The sequence below is a fragment of the Danio aesculapii genome, chromosome 10 (genome assembly GCF_903798145.1).
Source record: "Danio aesculapii chromosome 10, fDanAes4.1, whole genome shotgun sequence".
NCBI classification, from domain to species: domain Eukaryota; kingdom Metazoa; phylum Chordata; class Actinopteri; order Cypriniformes; family Danionidae; genus Danio; species Danio aesculapii.
In genome coordinates this window covers 20001006-20019705 of record NC_079444.1, presented here as the reverse complement: position 1 = coordinate 20019705, position 18700 = coordinate 20001006, and the positions used below count along the sequence as shown (strand labels likewise).

The 18700-nt window shown below is 36.5% G+C and overlaps 1 protein-coding gene across 2 annotated transcripts; it reads left to right on the top strand.

Moving 5' to 3' along the window:
* The first annotated feature begins 3463 nt into the window (after window positions 1-3463).
* Window positions 3464-18535, top strand: si:dkey-106l3.7 (uncharacterized). Of its 2 annotated transcripts, none has more exons than XM_056466874.1 (6): window positions 3464-4129; window positions 10638-10802; window positions 14805-14961; window positions 15055-15125; window positions 17640-17740; window positions 17856-18535. In XM_056466874.1, exons 1-6 carry the CDS (start codon window positions 3554-3556, stop codon window positions 17920-17922), a joined length of 1137 nt encoding a protein of 378 aa, XP_056322849.1. In that variant the 5' UTR covers window positions 3464-3553; the 3' UTR covers window positions 17923-18535. The 2 variants fall into 2 exon arrangements, with proteins under 2 accessions (XP_056322849.1, XP_056322848.1); XM_056466873.1 differs by having other exon boundaries at window positions 10635-10802.
* The last annotated feature ends 165 nt before the right edge of the window (window positions 18536-18700 follow it).

Sequence of the window (18700 nt, the reverse complement as noted above, 5' to 3'; positions counted from 1 at the left end):
TTAGGTGCATTTGGCTGGCGTTGTTGGGTATTTACATTGACCTGGTAAAGATAACGTTTTACATGACAAGTCATTTAGTTGTGATGCTGCAGCCTCTAGTGGCTAACAGAAGAAATGCAGCCACAAGAAATAGCATAGCTCTAATGAAATCATTAGCAACAAGATGCAACTGATCTGAGGATATAACTAACTTTATATAGTCAGTCACTGATTCAAGTACATTAAACTGTTAGTTTTAATGAAAAAATTAAATAAATAAAATTTATGAGTAATCTTCATCATGCTATCTGAGGTACACTCTTGTACAAATGGCAGTCAATAGTCTCCCTGCTGAAAAAAAGTAGGTATGCTGGTAGGGCTCATATTATCTGGCTGCAGACTTGCACATGCAAATAATGATAACAAAATTCTGTCATCATCATTTACTCACCCTTGTTTCATACCTGTCTGACTTTCTTTGCTCTCCTAAAAATTAAATAAGATATTTTGAAATTTGATATTTTGTAAACAAGTAACCATTGACCAACATAGTGGTTTTCGTATGATGGATGTTAATGGTTACATGTTTTCAGCTTTCTTCAGAATCACTGTGTTCAACAAAATAAAGACACAAAAGTTTTGGAACCGGCGACGCAGTGGCGCAGTAGGTAGTGCTGTTGCCTCACAGCAAGAAGGTCGCTGGGTCAGTTGTTGTTTCTGTGTGGAGTTTGCATGTTCTCCCTGCGTTCGTGTGGGTTTCCTCCATGTCCTCCGGTTTCCCCCACAGTCCAAAGACATGCAGTACAGGTGAATTGGGAAGGCTAAAATTGTCCGTAGTGTATGATTGTGAGTGAGTGTGTATGTATGGATGGATGTTTCCCAGAGATGAGTTGCAGCTGGAAGGGCATCCGTTGCATAAAACATGTGCTGGATCAGTTGGCGGTTCATTCCGCTGTGGAGACCCCAGATTAATAAAGGGACTGAGCTAAAAAGAAAATGAAGGAATGAATGAAGTTTTGGAACCACTTGACGGAAAACAAAATAGCAAGGACATTTTCATTTTTATGTGAACTATCCCTTTAAATTTAACAAAACTATTTGTTTATATGGTCAGAGAATACTGTTGCACTTCAAGGAGGCATATCAGTAAATTAATGTGTTAGTAAACAATAACTTGATCGTCTGGTTCCACAGCTATGAGATGCTTTCAGAAGCTTGGAATTTAGTGCATGTGTTTATGTTTGTGTGTATGTGGGTGTGTGCGTGTGTGTCTTTTTGAAGGCCAGATATGGAAGGTCAGAGGTCCAGGATCTACTAAAGAGGCAAGGAACCAGTGCTGTCTTAACACGTGAGTCCAAATATTTAGATAATTCACTTGTGTGCAATAATGGGATCATTATGCCATAGTATAATAAAGTTAACAGCCCATATTATTGTGATCATACTATAAACATAATCGCACTGAACAGAACATCTTTATAGCAGTGGCCTATGCTCTAAATGCATTCATTTTTAAACAGTTTGGTTTGAGATTTGCATATTTATTTTCTCTCTGCTGTTACATATTTAATTTTTGTCCCTGCATGGACAGAAAGGAATTAAGATGTTGAACGGGAAAGCCTTTCTCTAGATGGCTCATACATGTACCAGCAGATCCTGCACATTTATATATTTACTGTGTGATGTGTTTCTTGCCATCAGTTATAAATGACATGAATCAATTGAAGGCTGTGTTTTTTCAACTGGTATTAACATGAGCTCTTGTAACCACTAGAATGAAAATAACCCATGTTATGCACCTCAAGCAGGAAGGCAATCACATATAAAAAAAGATATGAATGTCAACCACACAGAGTATAAGTACCTTGTTTTGGTGCACTTTCTTACAACTATCAAGGTTACTAGATGAAGAGTAGGTGGTCTTATGTCACTCTGAATGCATTCGACAATGTAAGCATTCTAATTGAATACGTTTCTGAAATGGTCAGAAGCTCAGAATGTTTTAGATGAAGTGAAAATGCATATCAGCACCTTAATTAATTAAGCGCACACAACCATTATAAAAATTATCCATCATTTTATTATAGTAAAAGTGTAGTATTCATCCATGTTGCCTTAATTCCATTAAGTAATCGTAACTTTATCACATTAGTACTACTTACTTATGTAGAAAAGTAATTCTTACTTATAGGGAGTCACATTTACTTAGGTCAATTAAGTCATCTTAACTTTATATAAAGTATTATTTACTAATGTGGCGGTGCAGTGTGTAGCGTTGTCGCCTAACAGCAAGAAGGTCACTGGTTTGAGTCTCTGCTGGGTCAGTTGGCATTTCTGTGTGAAGTTTGCATATTCTCCCCGTGTTTGCGTGGGTTTTGTTAACTTACTGGCCGTCTCACCGTCTTCATATGTTGTACTCTCGCTGCTGCTGGTTTTAACAAAAAAATATACTCAGCTTTTTAAATTCTGGCCTTTTAGCGCCACCTTTGCTCTTTTTATTGTTCAGTTTTCATCTCTTGCCTATCTCTTAACAAATGATTTTGCTGATGAGCAAGGTGCGGCTGTTGGGGAGTCGAATGATAATTAGCCTAAGTCATCATTAACCTGCAGCCTGCATTCTGCTCATGGGGCTGCAAGAAAATAAATTTAAAAAGTGGAGCTGCGGTGAAATAATGAACAAAAAGAGTGAGGCTATGTTCAAATAAGTAAATAAATAAATGAATGGAAAAAAAAAGTGCGAGGACACCGCTAGGGACACCGGCCCTTGCAGTCAAAAAAAGGACCGGCTCACCGAGAATACTCCCAGTCCTCCCGATTAGCCGGGCCTGTGTGTGCCCACAAAATGGAAATTGCTTGCTTATTTTCTCAGTTTGCATTGTGAAAATGCTAGTTTGAATCCCATTCAAATGGCACCACATGAACCTTCCGTTGCGTATGTGCAGATCCACCTGCTGACCAAAGTGTGGTACTGCATGGCTCTAACCTTTAGTCACACTTGATGAACTTCAGTACAGTTTACTAATGTTCTTTAGTTTATCTACTGGATCCACGTTAAAGTTCACCTAACACAATCAAATCAAGTAAAGTTTACAAATTTGCCAAAATTAGTAAAGTTTACAAGAATTTTTAAGTAGATAATATTAAAATAAAATATTTAGGGATACATTGTGAGCATATCTGATTTCTGGGCTGAATTTTCCTCCACAATGTTACACATTCTGCTTTAAATTTGAATATTGTCATTGCAATGATGACCTACTTTCTCTCTCCTTCTCCTCCAGACAGAAACCAGCAGTTCCGTGAATTTGTTTTAGGTCTTTGCAAACATTTCGTCACCTTCACAACATGTCTTGACAGATCAACTAAGAGCATGAGCTCAAGATTTTAGGAATGGCAACCGGAAGTGGAGCGGTTGTCAAAGACTGATTGAGAAGCATGGGTGTAGGAATGTGGGCGGCCCGTGAAGGTGTATTTAGTTCAATGTGACAAATCGACCTGCAGTCTTGAGAAAGTCAAGGTGCTGCGAGGAGGTTTTGAAGGTCTCACTGACTCTAAGGAGAGAAAGTAATTTCAAATGAATATTTACAGGAGTTTTGGGATTCTTTCTGAGAGGTTGACTGAAGGCTACATTGGATCAGAAGCTGGTTTGGACAGAACAGATTCAGTGTCAAGGGAATCTGTCCCACTTTCCCATGTAAAATCAGAATCTGAGGACTCAGGAGTTGAGACGATTAGTACGACTAGCCCCTGTCATTCTCACCAATGTAGTGGATTGACATCTGAAGAAATACATCCAGTTTTTGACTCTACAGAGGATCCTCCATCCCCGTCTCCATCTGTCTGTTCTTCCTCATCCTCGAGTGTCTCACTTGGCTCTGTGGCTCAGAAAACCGCATGTCTGGAAGTGGAGCAAGCCTTAAGAAAAGCAGAAACATCCTGTAGAGAAAAAAGTTGGACTGCTGGACCATGGTATGGAAGCAATACAACCTCTTTTCCGACCAGTTGTCATCCCATTGGCTACAGAACACATCATCGCTTTGCTCGCCCAAGGAGAACTCACTCACAACCTCCAGATCCACAGAAAGCAGAGCTGTACAGAAAACACCTTAAATTACGCCAACATGGCCACCCAGTTGACAGACACGTAGAGGTGAGCAGTCAATATCTACTTGCTTTATAAGGGTGTGTTTTTAATACCTCACAATTTATTTTATTTTATTTTTATTTTAGGGTCATACTTTTAATAGAAATTGCTATTAGGGAACACTGGTTAGCATAAAATGTTTAGCACAGTTTTATCTCTTTGTTTGCCATAAAATAATTCCCTTTTATGATGAATGTAATCCATTCTTCTGTAAGCGCACGCTTTGCTACGTCACCGTGAGCTGCTTCAGATGAACTTGACATGAACATGACACGCAGAAGTCATTAATCATCTCACACACTTGAAATCAAATGCTCTTCATGCTCCACACACTTACCTGGTATTTACACAGATTTGAATCATACCTGTAACATGCTTCATGCCTTCATCTTGGCTGGTATGTCTGCTCTATTTTGAAAAAGAATTAAAAAACAACTCGAAAGACCTAACATTTTAGATTTTAAAATGTACATTCCTGCAATTTATCATTTTGTATCTGTGTATTTTAAGATAGGGGCTAGATCCAAGATTATGTGAGCTGTGAGATAAGGAGAATTCTCATGACATGAGCTCTAATATGAGCAGATGCATTTAAATTATAGTCTTTTGCACTGTAAAACATGATTAGTTACTTTAAAAAAGTGAGTAAACCCGTTGCCTTAAAAAGCAACAAGTTGATTTTACTTTAAAAAGTGAGTAAACTCTTAACTCAACTTTTATAATTATGCAGTTTGTTTACTCACTATTTATAAAGGAATGAGTTTAGTCTCATTTTTTAAATTAGCAACTAATCGCTTTTTACAGTGTGGGAAGTGTTCTCAGCTCTGGTTGCCCTGATTAACAATCAACCTAACAATCCTTTAGAGCAGAGATTCCCGAACTAGGGCCCATGGTAACCTTTGGTTTGGCCCGCCATCCCTGAAAAGAAAGGGAGAATGCCTTTAACAGAAATCGTCATCAGAATTTAATGTATACTCTTTTGTTTCTTTGTTTAATTGAGCAGCTATAAAAAAAGCCAACTAAATGAAATGTTTCATATGAATCTGACTTTTAAAATGTAAATACTGTCACTTGACAGATAGAGGACAATGCACAAGACAAATAAAAAAATCAAGGCAAAGGCAGGAGCAGCTTGACTAGTGTATTATTTAGTATTAACTCCATTGTGTTATAAAAAGGATTGTTTATAAAACGTTAAAAATCATACTGTATCATCATTTAATATGTTTTAAAGCAACTTTTTCTAGTTATATTTAAATAATAAGCAAATAAATGAGCAAATTTAATATAATATGGTTTGATATTTTTAAGTTAGAGTTTAGAGTTTAGAGTTAGGTTTTTGGCCTGTTATAAGGAAAAGTTTGGGCACCCCTGCTTCAGAGGATTTCTCATTTTTGTGTTGTGCGTAGTGCAAAGTGATGTGACTTTATAGGGCACCTATGATGAAAATCATCTTTTGGAAGCTGTTTAGACAGAACTATGTGTAGGTATAGTGCGCCCACAGTCATATCGGGGTCATATAAAGACAATAAGTCTCTTTTTTTTTTAATTTCATGATGTTAAAATAGGATCCAAATCCCTCCCATTTTGAGGCCAACTGCAAGGTGATATAGGAGTGTGGTTGCCCCGCCCACTGAATTGATTGACAGCCGCATATTAACATGTCTCACAATCTGGAGACACAAAAGACTTATCTTAAATCTTGAAAAAGTGTAAAATAGGTGCCCTTTAATGTTGATTTAATTTGAAAGAGTCTAAAAGACAGTTTGCATTTTGGGGCGGTTTATCTTTTGGGGGATGAAATGGAGTCTTTTAAAATGATTTTTGTCCTAGATGATAATTTTTGGTATAAAAAAGTTGTGACTTTAAATATGATTTAACATCTTCTGAGAGGTAAATCATAGTTAAAACATATAATTATGTTTTTATTATAATATTAGCTATTTTCATGGTCTCACAGCAGATATTCCAGAATTAACCTTACACTGTTAAAAAATATCCGTTAAATTTACGGAAAAATACTGGCACCTGTGGTTGCCAGGATTTTATAGAACTGTTAAATTAATGGAAAATAACCATATTTCATGAACTGATACAATATTCAGTTCATATAAACATAGCTTAGTGCACAAAAAATGTAAAGTCATTAAATGCATTAATGGGTTTGTGTGCGTTTACAATTAGCAAACAGATTTTCACTGCATTAGTAACTACACAGTTACATATAAACAAAAGAAGCTGCAGCATTACATCAGATGCTCTCAGTTCATCTTGGATTTGCACACAGACGCTAATATCCTCCACAATGGTGACACACAAAAAAGTTTTACAGTATTTTGCTGTTTTTTTCATGACTTTACAGAAAAATACCGGCAGCTGTGGTTGTCAGTAATTTACTGTTTTTAACATTTTACGGTCGTAAATTCACTTTACAGAATATTTCTGTTAAAAATAAATTCCACAGTCTGTATTTTTCATCCAACACATTTAACCTCTCAAATCCCAGAGCAAAATCCTCACTAGTGTCCTCACTACAGAGGGTTAAACAGTCAGGCAGGGATGAAGTTAATGAGATAATTAAGTGTCTAATTAGAGGATTGAGAATTATTGGTAACCAACTGTTAACAGCAGAATCACTGAAGAAAAGAAAAACAAGACCAAATAACACAAATTACAGCCAAAATCAAAGATGAAATCCACTGAAAATAAAACTGTGAATAAATTAATTATTAATAAAAATAATTACATAAAAATCCCTCAAAATCTCAGCAGAGGATCATTAAACAACTCCACAAACATCAGGAGCTTCACTTATTACTGACCTTTGACTTTATTTCTGTCATGTGAACAAAAGCTCTTAATTAAATTTTTGTTGTTCATTTGAAGTCACCATGATGGAGGACAAAGTCTGCTTTAGTCGGACTTTTCAACTTCTTGTTTTAGATCTAGTTTTTAATTTGGTTGCTGTAATTAATTGTGTTTTTACACTATTTGAATAGCATTAAAAGCCAAAAGCAAATATAAGAAAAAGTCTGATGAGATTAACTATAATACCGAAGTCACCCTCACCTGCTTGTGTACTCATTCAATATCGTGTTAGCTATGTGTGAGAAATTAACAATATACATAAATGGAACCAACTTGAGCTTCAGCAATCCCTGACTGTTCATAATGAAAATGTTTGATCTATGGCAAAACTTAAAATCACACAAACATCAACAATCAGTCTCTGAATCTCAATAATGGTGACAAACAAAAAATCTAAATCAAATAAAAAACAACCCAGAACAATACAAAACACTCTACTGGAATATTACTTCCCAAAAACAACATGAAATAAAGGAAAAGAAAGAGATTGTAAGAACTTTAAGCTGCATAATTTATTCATGCTGCAATGCATGCTGGGTGCCAGCATAGTACAAAACACCCAGCATGCATTGCGGCATGAATGAATTATGCAGCTTTTTTTTTTTTTAGCAACCATGGTTAAGGTTCATATCTTGATGTCTGTGTCTTAATGTGCCACTGAAGCTTTCAAGGTTTTGTACATGACACTCTAATTAATATTTATTTCCTAATTGTGTGTTGCTCCTCTATGAAAATCTGCAGTATGGTCCCAAGCAGCATTAATATAAATAAGCTGCAGCTCTGTTATAATTAATTAACTTATAAATACCTAAAATTATAAGTTTTAATTAAGTACACACGGCATATTTTCTTGTTGACTTTTTTGTTATAACTGATGAGTTTCAGAAACTCAGTTACAACAACCAGAAATACTCTAAGAAAAAAAGAGTAAAGGTTTAAGAGCTCAACTAAAGCAGCCTCTGATCTCCATGATGGTGAGGTCAAATCAAACATTTTCAATAAAACTATAAACCTGTGTTAATTATCAAATATTCTTACAGAAATGAAGTCAAACTGTAATCAGTGAAGCTGGTAATCCTGTTATTTAATGGAATTGTTTAATCCTCTATTTTTATTCAGTTGGTTTGGTGTGAGGCTGTGTCTCTAGTTTTATTTCTTGTTCTTTCCTTCAGTGTTTGTGCTTGTTAGCAGCAGCTGTTCATCAGTGTCTGAATTCACTCATTTGTGGTCAATCACATTGTCTAGTGGACTAAACTAGTTGACTAATTTATGGACTAGTGAATGAGGGTGTGTGGTGAGATTTCAGACACTCTGATTACTTTCTCGAAAACAAAGGTTAGATCTGTTACAGCTATTTTCCGTATTCTGTACAGAAATGAGCCGTTAATCATTTAACAGGTTTTCACTGTAGATTGTACAGACTTTTACTGTTAAAATCACGGACATTTTGTACAGTGTATGTTAGTATGTCAATTAATCATCATAAACCCAAAAGGTCTACTAATACTCTAATAAAAATATTAATGACAGTTAGTTCATATCTAGACATCTAGTTTCTAATCTAACAGTGACCATCAAAAACGCATATAGCCTTTTTTCAAATGATCAATTTATCTAGTAATCTAGCTAACATGGTCAAGGTCAAAGGCTCAGAGCACTGAATGCACTTTGCCTTTGTCATGTAAGTATTCATGCTTAACAAATGACAAGAAGTTGCATAACCTTTTATGACAAGCTCAGGTACTGTACATAATCACCAGTTTACTCCAACATTAAAACGCATGTTTGTATTTTTTACTTACACAATACATAGAGTCTAGACGTCCTGTGAATGGACTCTGGTCTGGATTTGTGCTGTTAAACCGGTTCAGGTGAGAGAGGAATGACTGGAATTGCTCCAGCAGAGGAATGTTTGCCTGTTGAGAAATGCCAGTGATGATAGAGATCTCTGCATGTCTCAACATTATCAAATATATAAGCAGGAAAGAGAATACTGAAGAGCCGCAACCAAAACAATCCAACAAGGAAATAACCAATTCGTTACAATACAATTAAACGTTTACATTGAAACTGTGTAGACCAAATGGGTGGAAATGTTGTATGGTATTCAGATAAATATATAATAGATACATTAAAGACATTTAACCTTGCCGGTAATTTAATAATGTGGTTAAGGTAAGTAGGCAAGTCATTGTTTATTGATGGTTTGTTCTGTTGACTATGGAAAAAAATTTGCTTTATAATAATTTTGACCATAAAATGGTTAAAAAAAACTGCTTTTATTCTAGCCAAAATAAAACAAACAAGACTCTCCAGAAGAAAAAAAATATCAGACATACTGTGAAAATGTTCCCGCTCTGTTAAACATCATGAAAAATCGAAAGGGGGCTAAAAATTTTGACTTCAACTGTATGTATTATTTCTTTCTTGAAGTGATCATATAGTGTTTTATAAATACATATATAGTGATCATAAAAAGATATGAAATTACCTGCTATTATCTATATTTTAATATATAGAGGTCAGAATAATTGTTTAACTTCTATACATACTTGTAAACTCGCACAGTATTGTCTTCAATTATTTTTTAATCATTTAGCCATATTTAATTATTCATTTATTACTTATGTTCTATAATTAATACTTAAAAAACAAGGAGTATTCATCCCTGTAAATGTATTTCTAAATTGAAAGCCTCAATAAGTAGGTTATGTGGTAAACTCGCACAACACAGGCAAAAAAAAAAGATCTTTGTGCATGCTGTTGAATTCAGATTCATCTAAATAAATGCATCTATTACTCATTCTGTAAGCTCATATAATCAACAAAGAAAACATCAATGAAAACGACCTTATTTATTGGCTCTCTTTGACCTATCTTTAACAAATAACGTACACATCTCTCTATATTTAGCCAAAAAACACTGCTTTATTTGTTTATGATTCAATTTAGTTGTCTTTTATTTCTTTTGTATTGATTTCCCAGATTAATCCGCATTGTACTTAACAAGTTTACAATAATTTATGAAGGAATTATAATGCTTTGTTTCACTATTTCATCTTCATTTACAAGTATATGTTTTTTAGGGCTATTTTTCTGTCTGTTTATATCCCTGCTGGCAGTGTCGCAAACGACTGTTACACATAAAACACATTTTATTACTCTTTTCATCTCGCAGTGGTGGCACAACAGCAGAAATGGTCATTCTGAATTATTACATACAGTATTGAACTGTTTTGTTGACGGAACATTAGGTTAACCAATTTCTGATGTTTCATTTTCACAAAAGTTCATTGAAATATACAGTAGTATGATAATTATTATGTATATAAAATCACTTTTAAATGAAATACAGTTTAGAGTTTAAAGTCAGTCATCAAATCGATTATCCGTGGCCAGTACAGAAATGACACACTTCAGCTTTAGCATTTTATAATTGTGTTCACTTCCTTTATAAACTGACCTCAATAGCTCAGCTTCCCCATGTTGAGACTTTCAGTTATTCAGACTGCAGAGCAGCTCTTTGCAAATGAAGTTTGTTATAACATGTACATATTAAAATCTGGGAAGTCTAGTTAGAGATCTGGTATTATGTTTTAAACAGCACAGACCATGATGTTGTTGTTGGCTGTCTCTGTGACAGCAGTTTGCAGACGGTGGTGATCAGGCCAGGCTGGACGCGCTTTCTCCAGGCCTGCTGTACCTTGAGCAGGTGTGCAGGATGCTGGAGAGCATCGCTAAACTACAGCAGCAAAACCAGAGCCTGCAGACCGAGCTGGAGATCCTGAGGAGTCAACAAGCACAAATACAGGTATACACATCACACAGAAGCTGCTCACTGTGAAACTCTTAGAGGCGATATAAACAGGCAGACAGAAGCTAGTAGTTTAAAAGATAATGACAAAGAATTAAAAGACAGTTTGTATTTTTGGCCTGCAAATTAATTTGTATACAAAATTGTAACATTAATTGACATATTTCTGGGTTCTTCTGTACAGTAATGTATGTTTAAAATGTATTACATGGTGATGCAGTGGGTAGCACGATCGCCTCACAGCAAGAAGGTTGCTGGTTCGAGCCTCGGCTGGGTCATTTGGCATTTTTGTGTGGAGTTGAGCTTGCATGTTGTCCCCGTAATTGCGTGGGTTTCCCCCCAGGTCCAAAGACATGCGCTATTGTCCTTATTCTTCAATGCGGAAGTGCGCTCGTTTTTGCGATATTAGAACTTCCGACTCAGCTGCCTATGGGAAAAATCACTAGAAATAATAAACGGCAGAAAACGGTCCAACTTTTACTCTACAAACAAATGTTTTCATGACTATACATACAAATTAAAATAATATAATAAGAAAACATTAGTTTGCAACATCAAGCAGCACAACGAGCTGTTTTTAACGTCTAAATATGAATGGAAGTGAATGAGACCGGAAGTCTCGAGCCAAAAAGATTCCAATGGCTGCGCCCACTCGTACACGGAGAATAGATGAATTGGGTAAGCTAAATTGTCTGTAGTGCATGTGTGTGAATGAGTGTGTATGGGTGTTTCCCAGTGATGGGTTGAAGCTGGAAGGGCATCCACTGTGTAATACAAATGCTGGATAAGTTGGTGGTTCATTCCACTGTGGCAACTCCAGATTAATAAAGGGACTAAGCCGAAAAGAAAATGAATGAATGAATGAATCAGAGTGTTATATATTTTGGCGAAATATATGTTATACCTTACTGCTTCATCAATGAGGGTCAGTTCAACACTGTATTTTGAAGATGAGTCTATACCAGTGCTTTATGCTTGTACTTTGAGAATGTTTTCTTTTTGAATGTTCCTCTTAAAGGGATAGTTCACCCAAAAAGAATAAAATGTACAGTTAATTTATTCACCCTTTTTTCTTCAGTAGAACTTTAAAGATACATGTTAGGTATTTTGAGCTGAAACATTCAGTGGATTTCATACTTATTTTGTATCATTGTAATTGTAATATGTCACCTTTAATGTTTTTCATGTTGCTGCCAAGGAGATTGTCAAAAGTGGTGTCATGTGTCAAAAATGACTTCACTGACTTTATTTTTTTTCCTGTAAACTGATACCTCATTTTTGAAAATGTTTCCAAATGTCCCTTTTGAATGTATTTGTTTAAGACATAGTTCACCCAATAAGAATAAAATGTGCAGTTAATTTACTTGCAGGTTTTTACCAAAATGGCTCTTACCTGTGATTGGTAGATGCAGCAACAGCTATAAAAATACACTCGCAGGCATGACTGCATTCTTATAAATGAACTTGCATCTGAGTGCATGCTTACTGTACGTCATCATGCTGAAAGCTGGCATTCAGTATATGATAGTCATGATAGAGCTGAATCACCTTTATTCCACAACAACTACATAAATGTATCTACTTACCATTCTGAAACATCCTGGTTCATCTGGAACCTACTTCTTTCCACTGTAATACAACTTTAGTTTGAATATATAATCCAGGATAAATATAGGGCTGTCATGTAATTGATTTGTGATGTGCGTTTTTTTTTTTTTTTACGTCAATGTTAGATGTGAATTTGATGTTGTTTTGACATGAAATTAGTTTACATGTATTGTAGGGATACAAAATTCAGTGTAAATTTGTCATTTGGTATCCAGTTCCTGGAGGGCCGCAGCTCTGCACAGTTTAGTTGCAACTCTAATTAAACACACCTGACTAAACTAATCGAGTGCTTCAGTTTAAGTTACGGTCACATTGGGCTTTGTGTGTGCGAAATTCTGTCAAGCGGCGCTGTGAAAAGGGGTGGAATTAAACAAGCTTTTTAGACATTAAAAAAAGCCAGCGATTGCTCCCTGTTTTACATTTCTGCCCAGAGAGGTCGTGTTTTGATCCTCCACTGGTCTCATGCAGTCAAGTGATGCGATTTCGCAGGTCAGAGTTCACCAAACTTGAACTTTGCACCACAGCAACCTGCGAAACTTGACGCATGACCCCACGTTTCCGGTCTGACACATTCGCGTGCGTATGAATGGAAGTCTATAGGAGGAAAAGCCCAGTGTGACCGCAGCTTTAGTTTCAAACTAAAGCTGCGGTCACACTTGACTTTTCTTCTCATTGACATCCATTCATACGCATGCAAATGCGTCAGACCGGAAACAGTTTCACAGGTTGCTGCAGTGCAAAGTTCAAGCTTGGTGAACTCTGACCTGCAAAACCGCATCACTTGAGACCAATCGAGGATCAAAACAGGACCTCTCTGGACAAAAATTTAAAACATGGAGCAATCGCTGGCTTTTTTAATGTCTAAACATCTTGTTTTATCCCGCCCCTTTTCCCAGCGCAGTACGGCAGAGTTTCGCACACACAAAGCCCAGTGTGACCGCAGCTTAAGGGTTGGAACTAAACTATGCACAGCTGCGGTCCTCCAGGAACTGGATTTGACACCTGTGCTTTAGACACACCTCTCAACACTGGAATGTATAAAAATAAGGGATATCGCCCCTATTTATAAGGTATCCCTTATAGGTATCCCTTATCCCCGCCCCACCCCCCCCCACAAAAAAATCCCCAAATTACTAACTATGTTCATCATATGGAGCTGTTTAATACTAAATAAACAGTTGAAAGATCAGTAATAAGTTTTATTATAATCATTATTATTATTTACAAATGATAGAATACACTGCATACATTAGAAAAAGCTGCAAATAAATTAGAATTAAAGAGCAGCAGAGTATTGTAACAAGAGGTGTCGCATCAAAAATGCACAGACCTACAATGAAAGCGTTCGATTGCTTTCCTAACTTTTTATGCTCATTTAAGACAAAATCTGTTGTTTAAAAGAAAACCCACTTAGATCAACATGTTTTAACAGTAACTAATGTTTAATGTTCAAGAGTGTTCACTTTCGCTCTGCTTCAAATCGCGTGTACAGAGAGAGTCTGTTTAGGAAACAGCGTCTATTTATCAGTATAGAGCACGTCTGACAGTCACGCAAAGCTACATGAACTGGTTTGAGGATTTTATAGGAGGGGCAACGATGTCTGTAATGGAAAGTTTTTATATTTATTTCAAAGTGTTTTCATGTCTAAATGAAATAAAAGCACAGAGCAGATTCACATTTAAGAGCAAGGAGCATCCCCTGGTGGTTCGCTGGTATGGGTTGCATATAAGGAAGATCGGCTTTTTAATGTTTATCGCCACCCTTTATAGAAACTACAGGAGAAATACGTGAAAATAACTTTACGGGATGATAGCGGGATAGAAGGGTAACATGTAGGTGAATCCCAGAAAAAACAGGAGGGTTGACAGGTATAGCTTTAGATGAATAAAACTTTTCTTGTAATACTTTTTGTAAGATTATTTTGGTGGTCAAAAGGGCACCAAAGTGCGGGTGTCAAATCGACGTCAAGGTTTTGACATCAAATCGATTAGCATTTTTGACATGTTTTTGACATGGAGGTCAAAATACCCAGCTGGGAAGGCCTACTGGGGCTAGAGCTCATTTGGCTGTGAAAGATTATCTTATTATGTTGTTGTTTCTGTCAACAAAGGCTCTGCACTCTTCTGGAAGGCAGCAACTCATTTTCATTCAAAGAAATGGACAAAAATTGCATATCTTTGTGCACGCTAATTTAACAAAGCTGTAGTAAATGATCTGTGGCGTATTTTGAGCAAAACAACAGGAGTGTAAAATGTTGCCTTTAAGATTTTCCATTTTACTGCCAAGCTCTTAACTTTGTCAAAAGTGGTGTCATATGTCAAAACAACTTATTTCCTGTAAACCGATACCTCATATTTACAGCACATTAACTCTGTAAATAAATCTTTCAGTGGGTAAGCTCGCATGAGGAGGAAATAAGCTGTCCTGCCAGTCAACATTTAGACATTCTGAGTCACGAATGTCCAGCCAGCCAATCCTCTCTCTTAAAGGAGCCTGCAGGGTTTCGGCAAAGATCAGCATCTGACACTCAGGCCGTCAACCGTCACAGTGAGTCTCAACTCTTTCTGACACATGAACTTTAGTTTCATACTGTATATGATTTAAGATTTATCTGGTTCTGCTGAATGTTTTGTCCCATAGGGAGATCAAGGTTTGTTCGAGATGAGCAAATTGCTGATGCTTTAGTCGAAGAACCTGAAGATAAAGATCCTGTAAGTTAACATCAAATGCACTGAAGAGTTACAGATATTAAACAAAGATGAAAATACCCTCATCATTTACTCACACTCATGCCATTTTTTAAAAAAAAAGAACCATTTCCCCCCTTAATGTGTGAGCTTAAAAAAAAAAAAAAGGCTCATTGTGAATACGTAGCCCCTTAAACAATGTAGCCAGAGGTACGTATGGCTGCATTCTGTCTTTCAAACGAATGTTATGGGGTACGATGCCACCAACGGCTTCTGTTTGTTTTCGTGCTACCGGTTGACCACTTACCTCCAAGTGGACTGCTTTTTTGCTGTTACCAGTTTGCCCAGTGGCTTGCCGCGTACGTCGGAGGACTTATAATGTAGAGTGGTGATAACAGGGTTTGGTTTCAGAAAGCAGGTAAAACAAAAGGCAAAAAATTTAAATAGACAAGTAAATAACAGAGTGAGAACGTGGTACGACCTAAAATCGTGGTGAAAAAAATCAGGCGAGGGCATTTCTTTTTTTCTGGATTACTTTTGAAAATGCTGTCAGTTATGTTTAGGGAAGGGGGTGGGTGCTGGTTAATCGGTGCTTTTAAAAACACTATCGGTTGGGTTTGGGGAAAGGGTGTGTGCTGGTCTATCTGTGTTTTTGAAAACGCTGTCGGTTGCGTTTAGGGAAAGGGGTGGATGCTGGTCAGTCGGTGCTTTTCAAAACACTATCGGTTGGGTTTAGGGAAGGGGGTGGGTGCTGGTCAATTGATGCTTTTGAAAACCCTTTCGGTTAAGTTTAGGGAAGGGGGTGGGTGCTGGTTAATCAGTGCTTTTGAAAACCCTGTCGCTTGGGTTTAGGGAAGGGGGTGGATGCTGGTTAATCAGTGCTTTTGAAAACACTATCAAATGGTTTTAGGGAAGGGGGTGGGTGCTGGTCAATTGGCGCTTTTGAAAACGCTGTCGCTTGGGTTTAGGGAAGGGGGTGGGTGCTGGTTAATCAGTGCTTTTGAAAACTCTATCAGATGGGTTTAGGGAAGGGGGTGGGTGCTGGTCAATTGATGCTTTTGAAAACCCTTTCGGTTAAGTTTAGGGAAGGGGGTGGGTGCTGGTTAATCAGTGCTTTTGAAAACCCTGTCGCTTGGGTTTAGGGAAGGGGGTGGATGCTGGTTAATCAGTGCTTTTGAAAACACTATCAAATGGTTTTAGGGAAGGGGGTGGGTGCTGGTCAATTGGCGCTTTTGAAAACGCTGTCGCTTGGGTTTAGGGAAGGGGGTCGGTGCTGGTCTATCTGTGTTTTTGAAAACGGTGTCGGTTGGGTTTAGGGAAAGGGGTGGATGCTGGTCAGTCGGTGCTTTTCAAAACACTATCGGTTGGGTTTAGGGAAGGGGTGGGTGCTGGTCAATCTGTGCTTTTGAAAACATTGTTGGTTGGGTTTACGGAAGGGGGTAGGTGGGGCATCGGACGGTAGGTCAGTCAGTCGGTCATTCAGTCTGGTGGATTAACGTGAGAAGAGCAGGCGTAAATGGCACTCGTGAGGAAAATTTAAGATCTGTAAAAGCATACACAGCAGCCTCTGTCGGACTCGCAAAAAGTAAAACTGCAAAAAACATACCTCCTGGGATATATTTCGTGCTGTCCAGAAATGTATACAGGGGTAGGTATCCATAATGAGCCTGGGTTGAAAAAAAAACTGCTTTCTACTTTGTGCAATTGGGAAACAAAAAGTCTTATCAATGTTAGGTTCTTCATCGAACTGTCAATGCTGAAAAATACCCTTTTTAAAAAAAGTGCCTGTCATAGAGGTGAGGGTGGATCATGCCTTGAGTTGTCAGATTAAAGTTAAAATGAAATAGTTCTGTCATAATCGACTCACAATGATGTCTAATTTTATTTGTCACAAGAAAAACAAAACATCCCCCCTTGTACTGTACACTGTAAAAAAAAGGCAATTCTAAGGCAACTTGGAACAGTGTACAATGAAAGAAGGGCTAGCTATCAATTTGGATATCAATATATTCAATTTAGATTTTCAACCTCTTATTTCGGTTTTATTTGATCTTTGGCACAATTATCTATTTTTGATTTCCTTCAAAAATATAGATATAGACTAACAGAAATCCTATTGATACTTCTAAAAAAGCCCTCCTCTCTGTTTTAAATGCATGCAATGACTAGAGAGAATATGAACTAAAATGTATGGGGGAAAAATAAATGCCTGGCTTTTGAGAATTAATATAGGGCAACATTTTAATATTCAGTTTATTAATGATTTCCCCCAGCCAAATATAGCTTTAATTTCTGTCTAATAAAGATAATGTATGGTTTAAAAGACTTGTTGCTCATATAAAGTATAAAAGACTGCATCCATTTCCTCTGAAGAAACAGATCCATACATATTTGGAACAGCATGAGGATGTGTAAATAATGACTGGGACTCATTTTTGAGTAAACTGTTCCATTAATAATAGTACTATTGTTACCAGGATGAAAGTGTGGATGTTGAAAGTTATTATAATATTACTGTTCCTCTGTTTGTTAAACCAGCTACCGGAAAATGAACACAAGAAGCTAAGCAGGATCCAAAAGCTGAAATTTATGTCATTTAGAAGGCAGGAAACACATCGGTCTGATGGAGAAAGCAACAGGTAAGGGTTTAGGTAAAAAGATTGGAATTTTTTTGTAAATTGAAATTGAACTTTTTGAAATAATGTATTTTTTTATGTGCCCTTTATAATGTTGATTTATTATCTTTACTCAAAGCCTTCAGACTAAGAAGAAAACCAAATTGCAAAACATGTTCAGGAGAAGGATGACCACACGTCTCTAGCATTCATATGATGTCCAGGGATGATGGCTCACAGTGGTCATTTACACTTCCCATTTACCCCAGGATTATAGCACTATTATATGTACCTGTTGTGTTTATTCATGTATTTAAGGTTGCACTTAAAAAAAGTACTAATAATCTTCATTCATTAACGTACTTTGCATGTCTTAATGTTGTGCACTGATTTTTTAATTGCTGGATCCTTTTATTTAATGCAAGTACATTATGAATTATCATGGTAAATATTAGTATGTTGCTGCTAAAACAATTGTTTTGAAATTTTTACCGTATTTTAAAAGTGTTTTACATTGCTGTAAAATGTAAACATAGTAAAAAAAAATACTACATACACATGTTATCAAATATATAGTTTACATTCTCATTGCACGACCAAACAATTACTAAACATGAATTTATACACACCACAAAAGAAAAAAAAACATGTTTTACTGAAAAAAATCACATTCATTTCGCTTGTAGAATAATTTAAAAAATAATCTTTGAGTGAAATATGTAAATTTAACATAAAAAGTGTGTTAAATTCACCATTGTCGTACATTTTTAATGCAACATATTTCTACTGTGTCAGCAATAAACTTATTTTTTATGAAAATGTTGTGAAGTATGTGTGAAGTATGTGCTTGGATGCACCCCATTCTATGTGCATAAAAATGCTGATAGTTTTTGTATTTATTTAAATTTCTGTCATTTTGAAAGTCCATTGACAAAATAGCATTTACATGTTCATTTTGTTTTACTTATGGACTGGATTAGAAAG

Coding starts and splice junctions, on each gene's coding strand:
- si:dkey-106l3.7 (XM_056466873.1), top strand. CDS start 3,554: ATGAATATTTACAGGAGTTTTGGGATTCTTTCTGAGAGGTTGACTGAA. Junction 4,130..10,634: donor CAGTTGACAGACACGTAGAG/GTGAGCAGTCAA, acceptor TCTCTGTGACAG/CAGTTTGCAGACGGTGGTGA. Junction 17,741..17,855: donor TCTGATGGAGAAAGCAACAG/GTAAGGGTTTAG, acceptor CTTTACTCAAAG/CCTTCAGACTAAGAAGAAAA.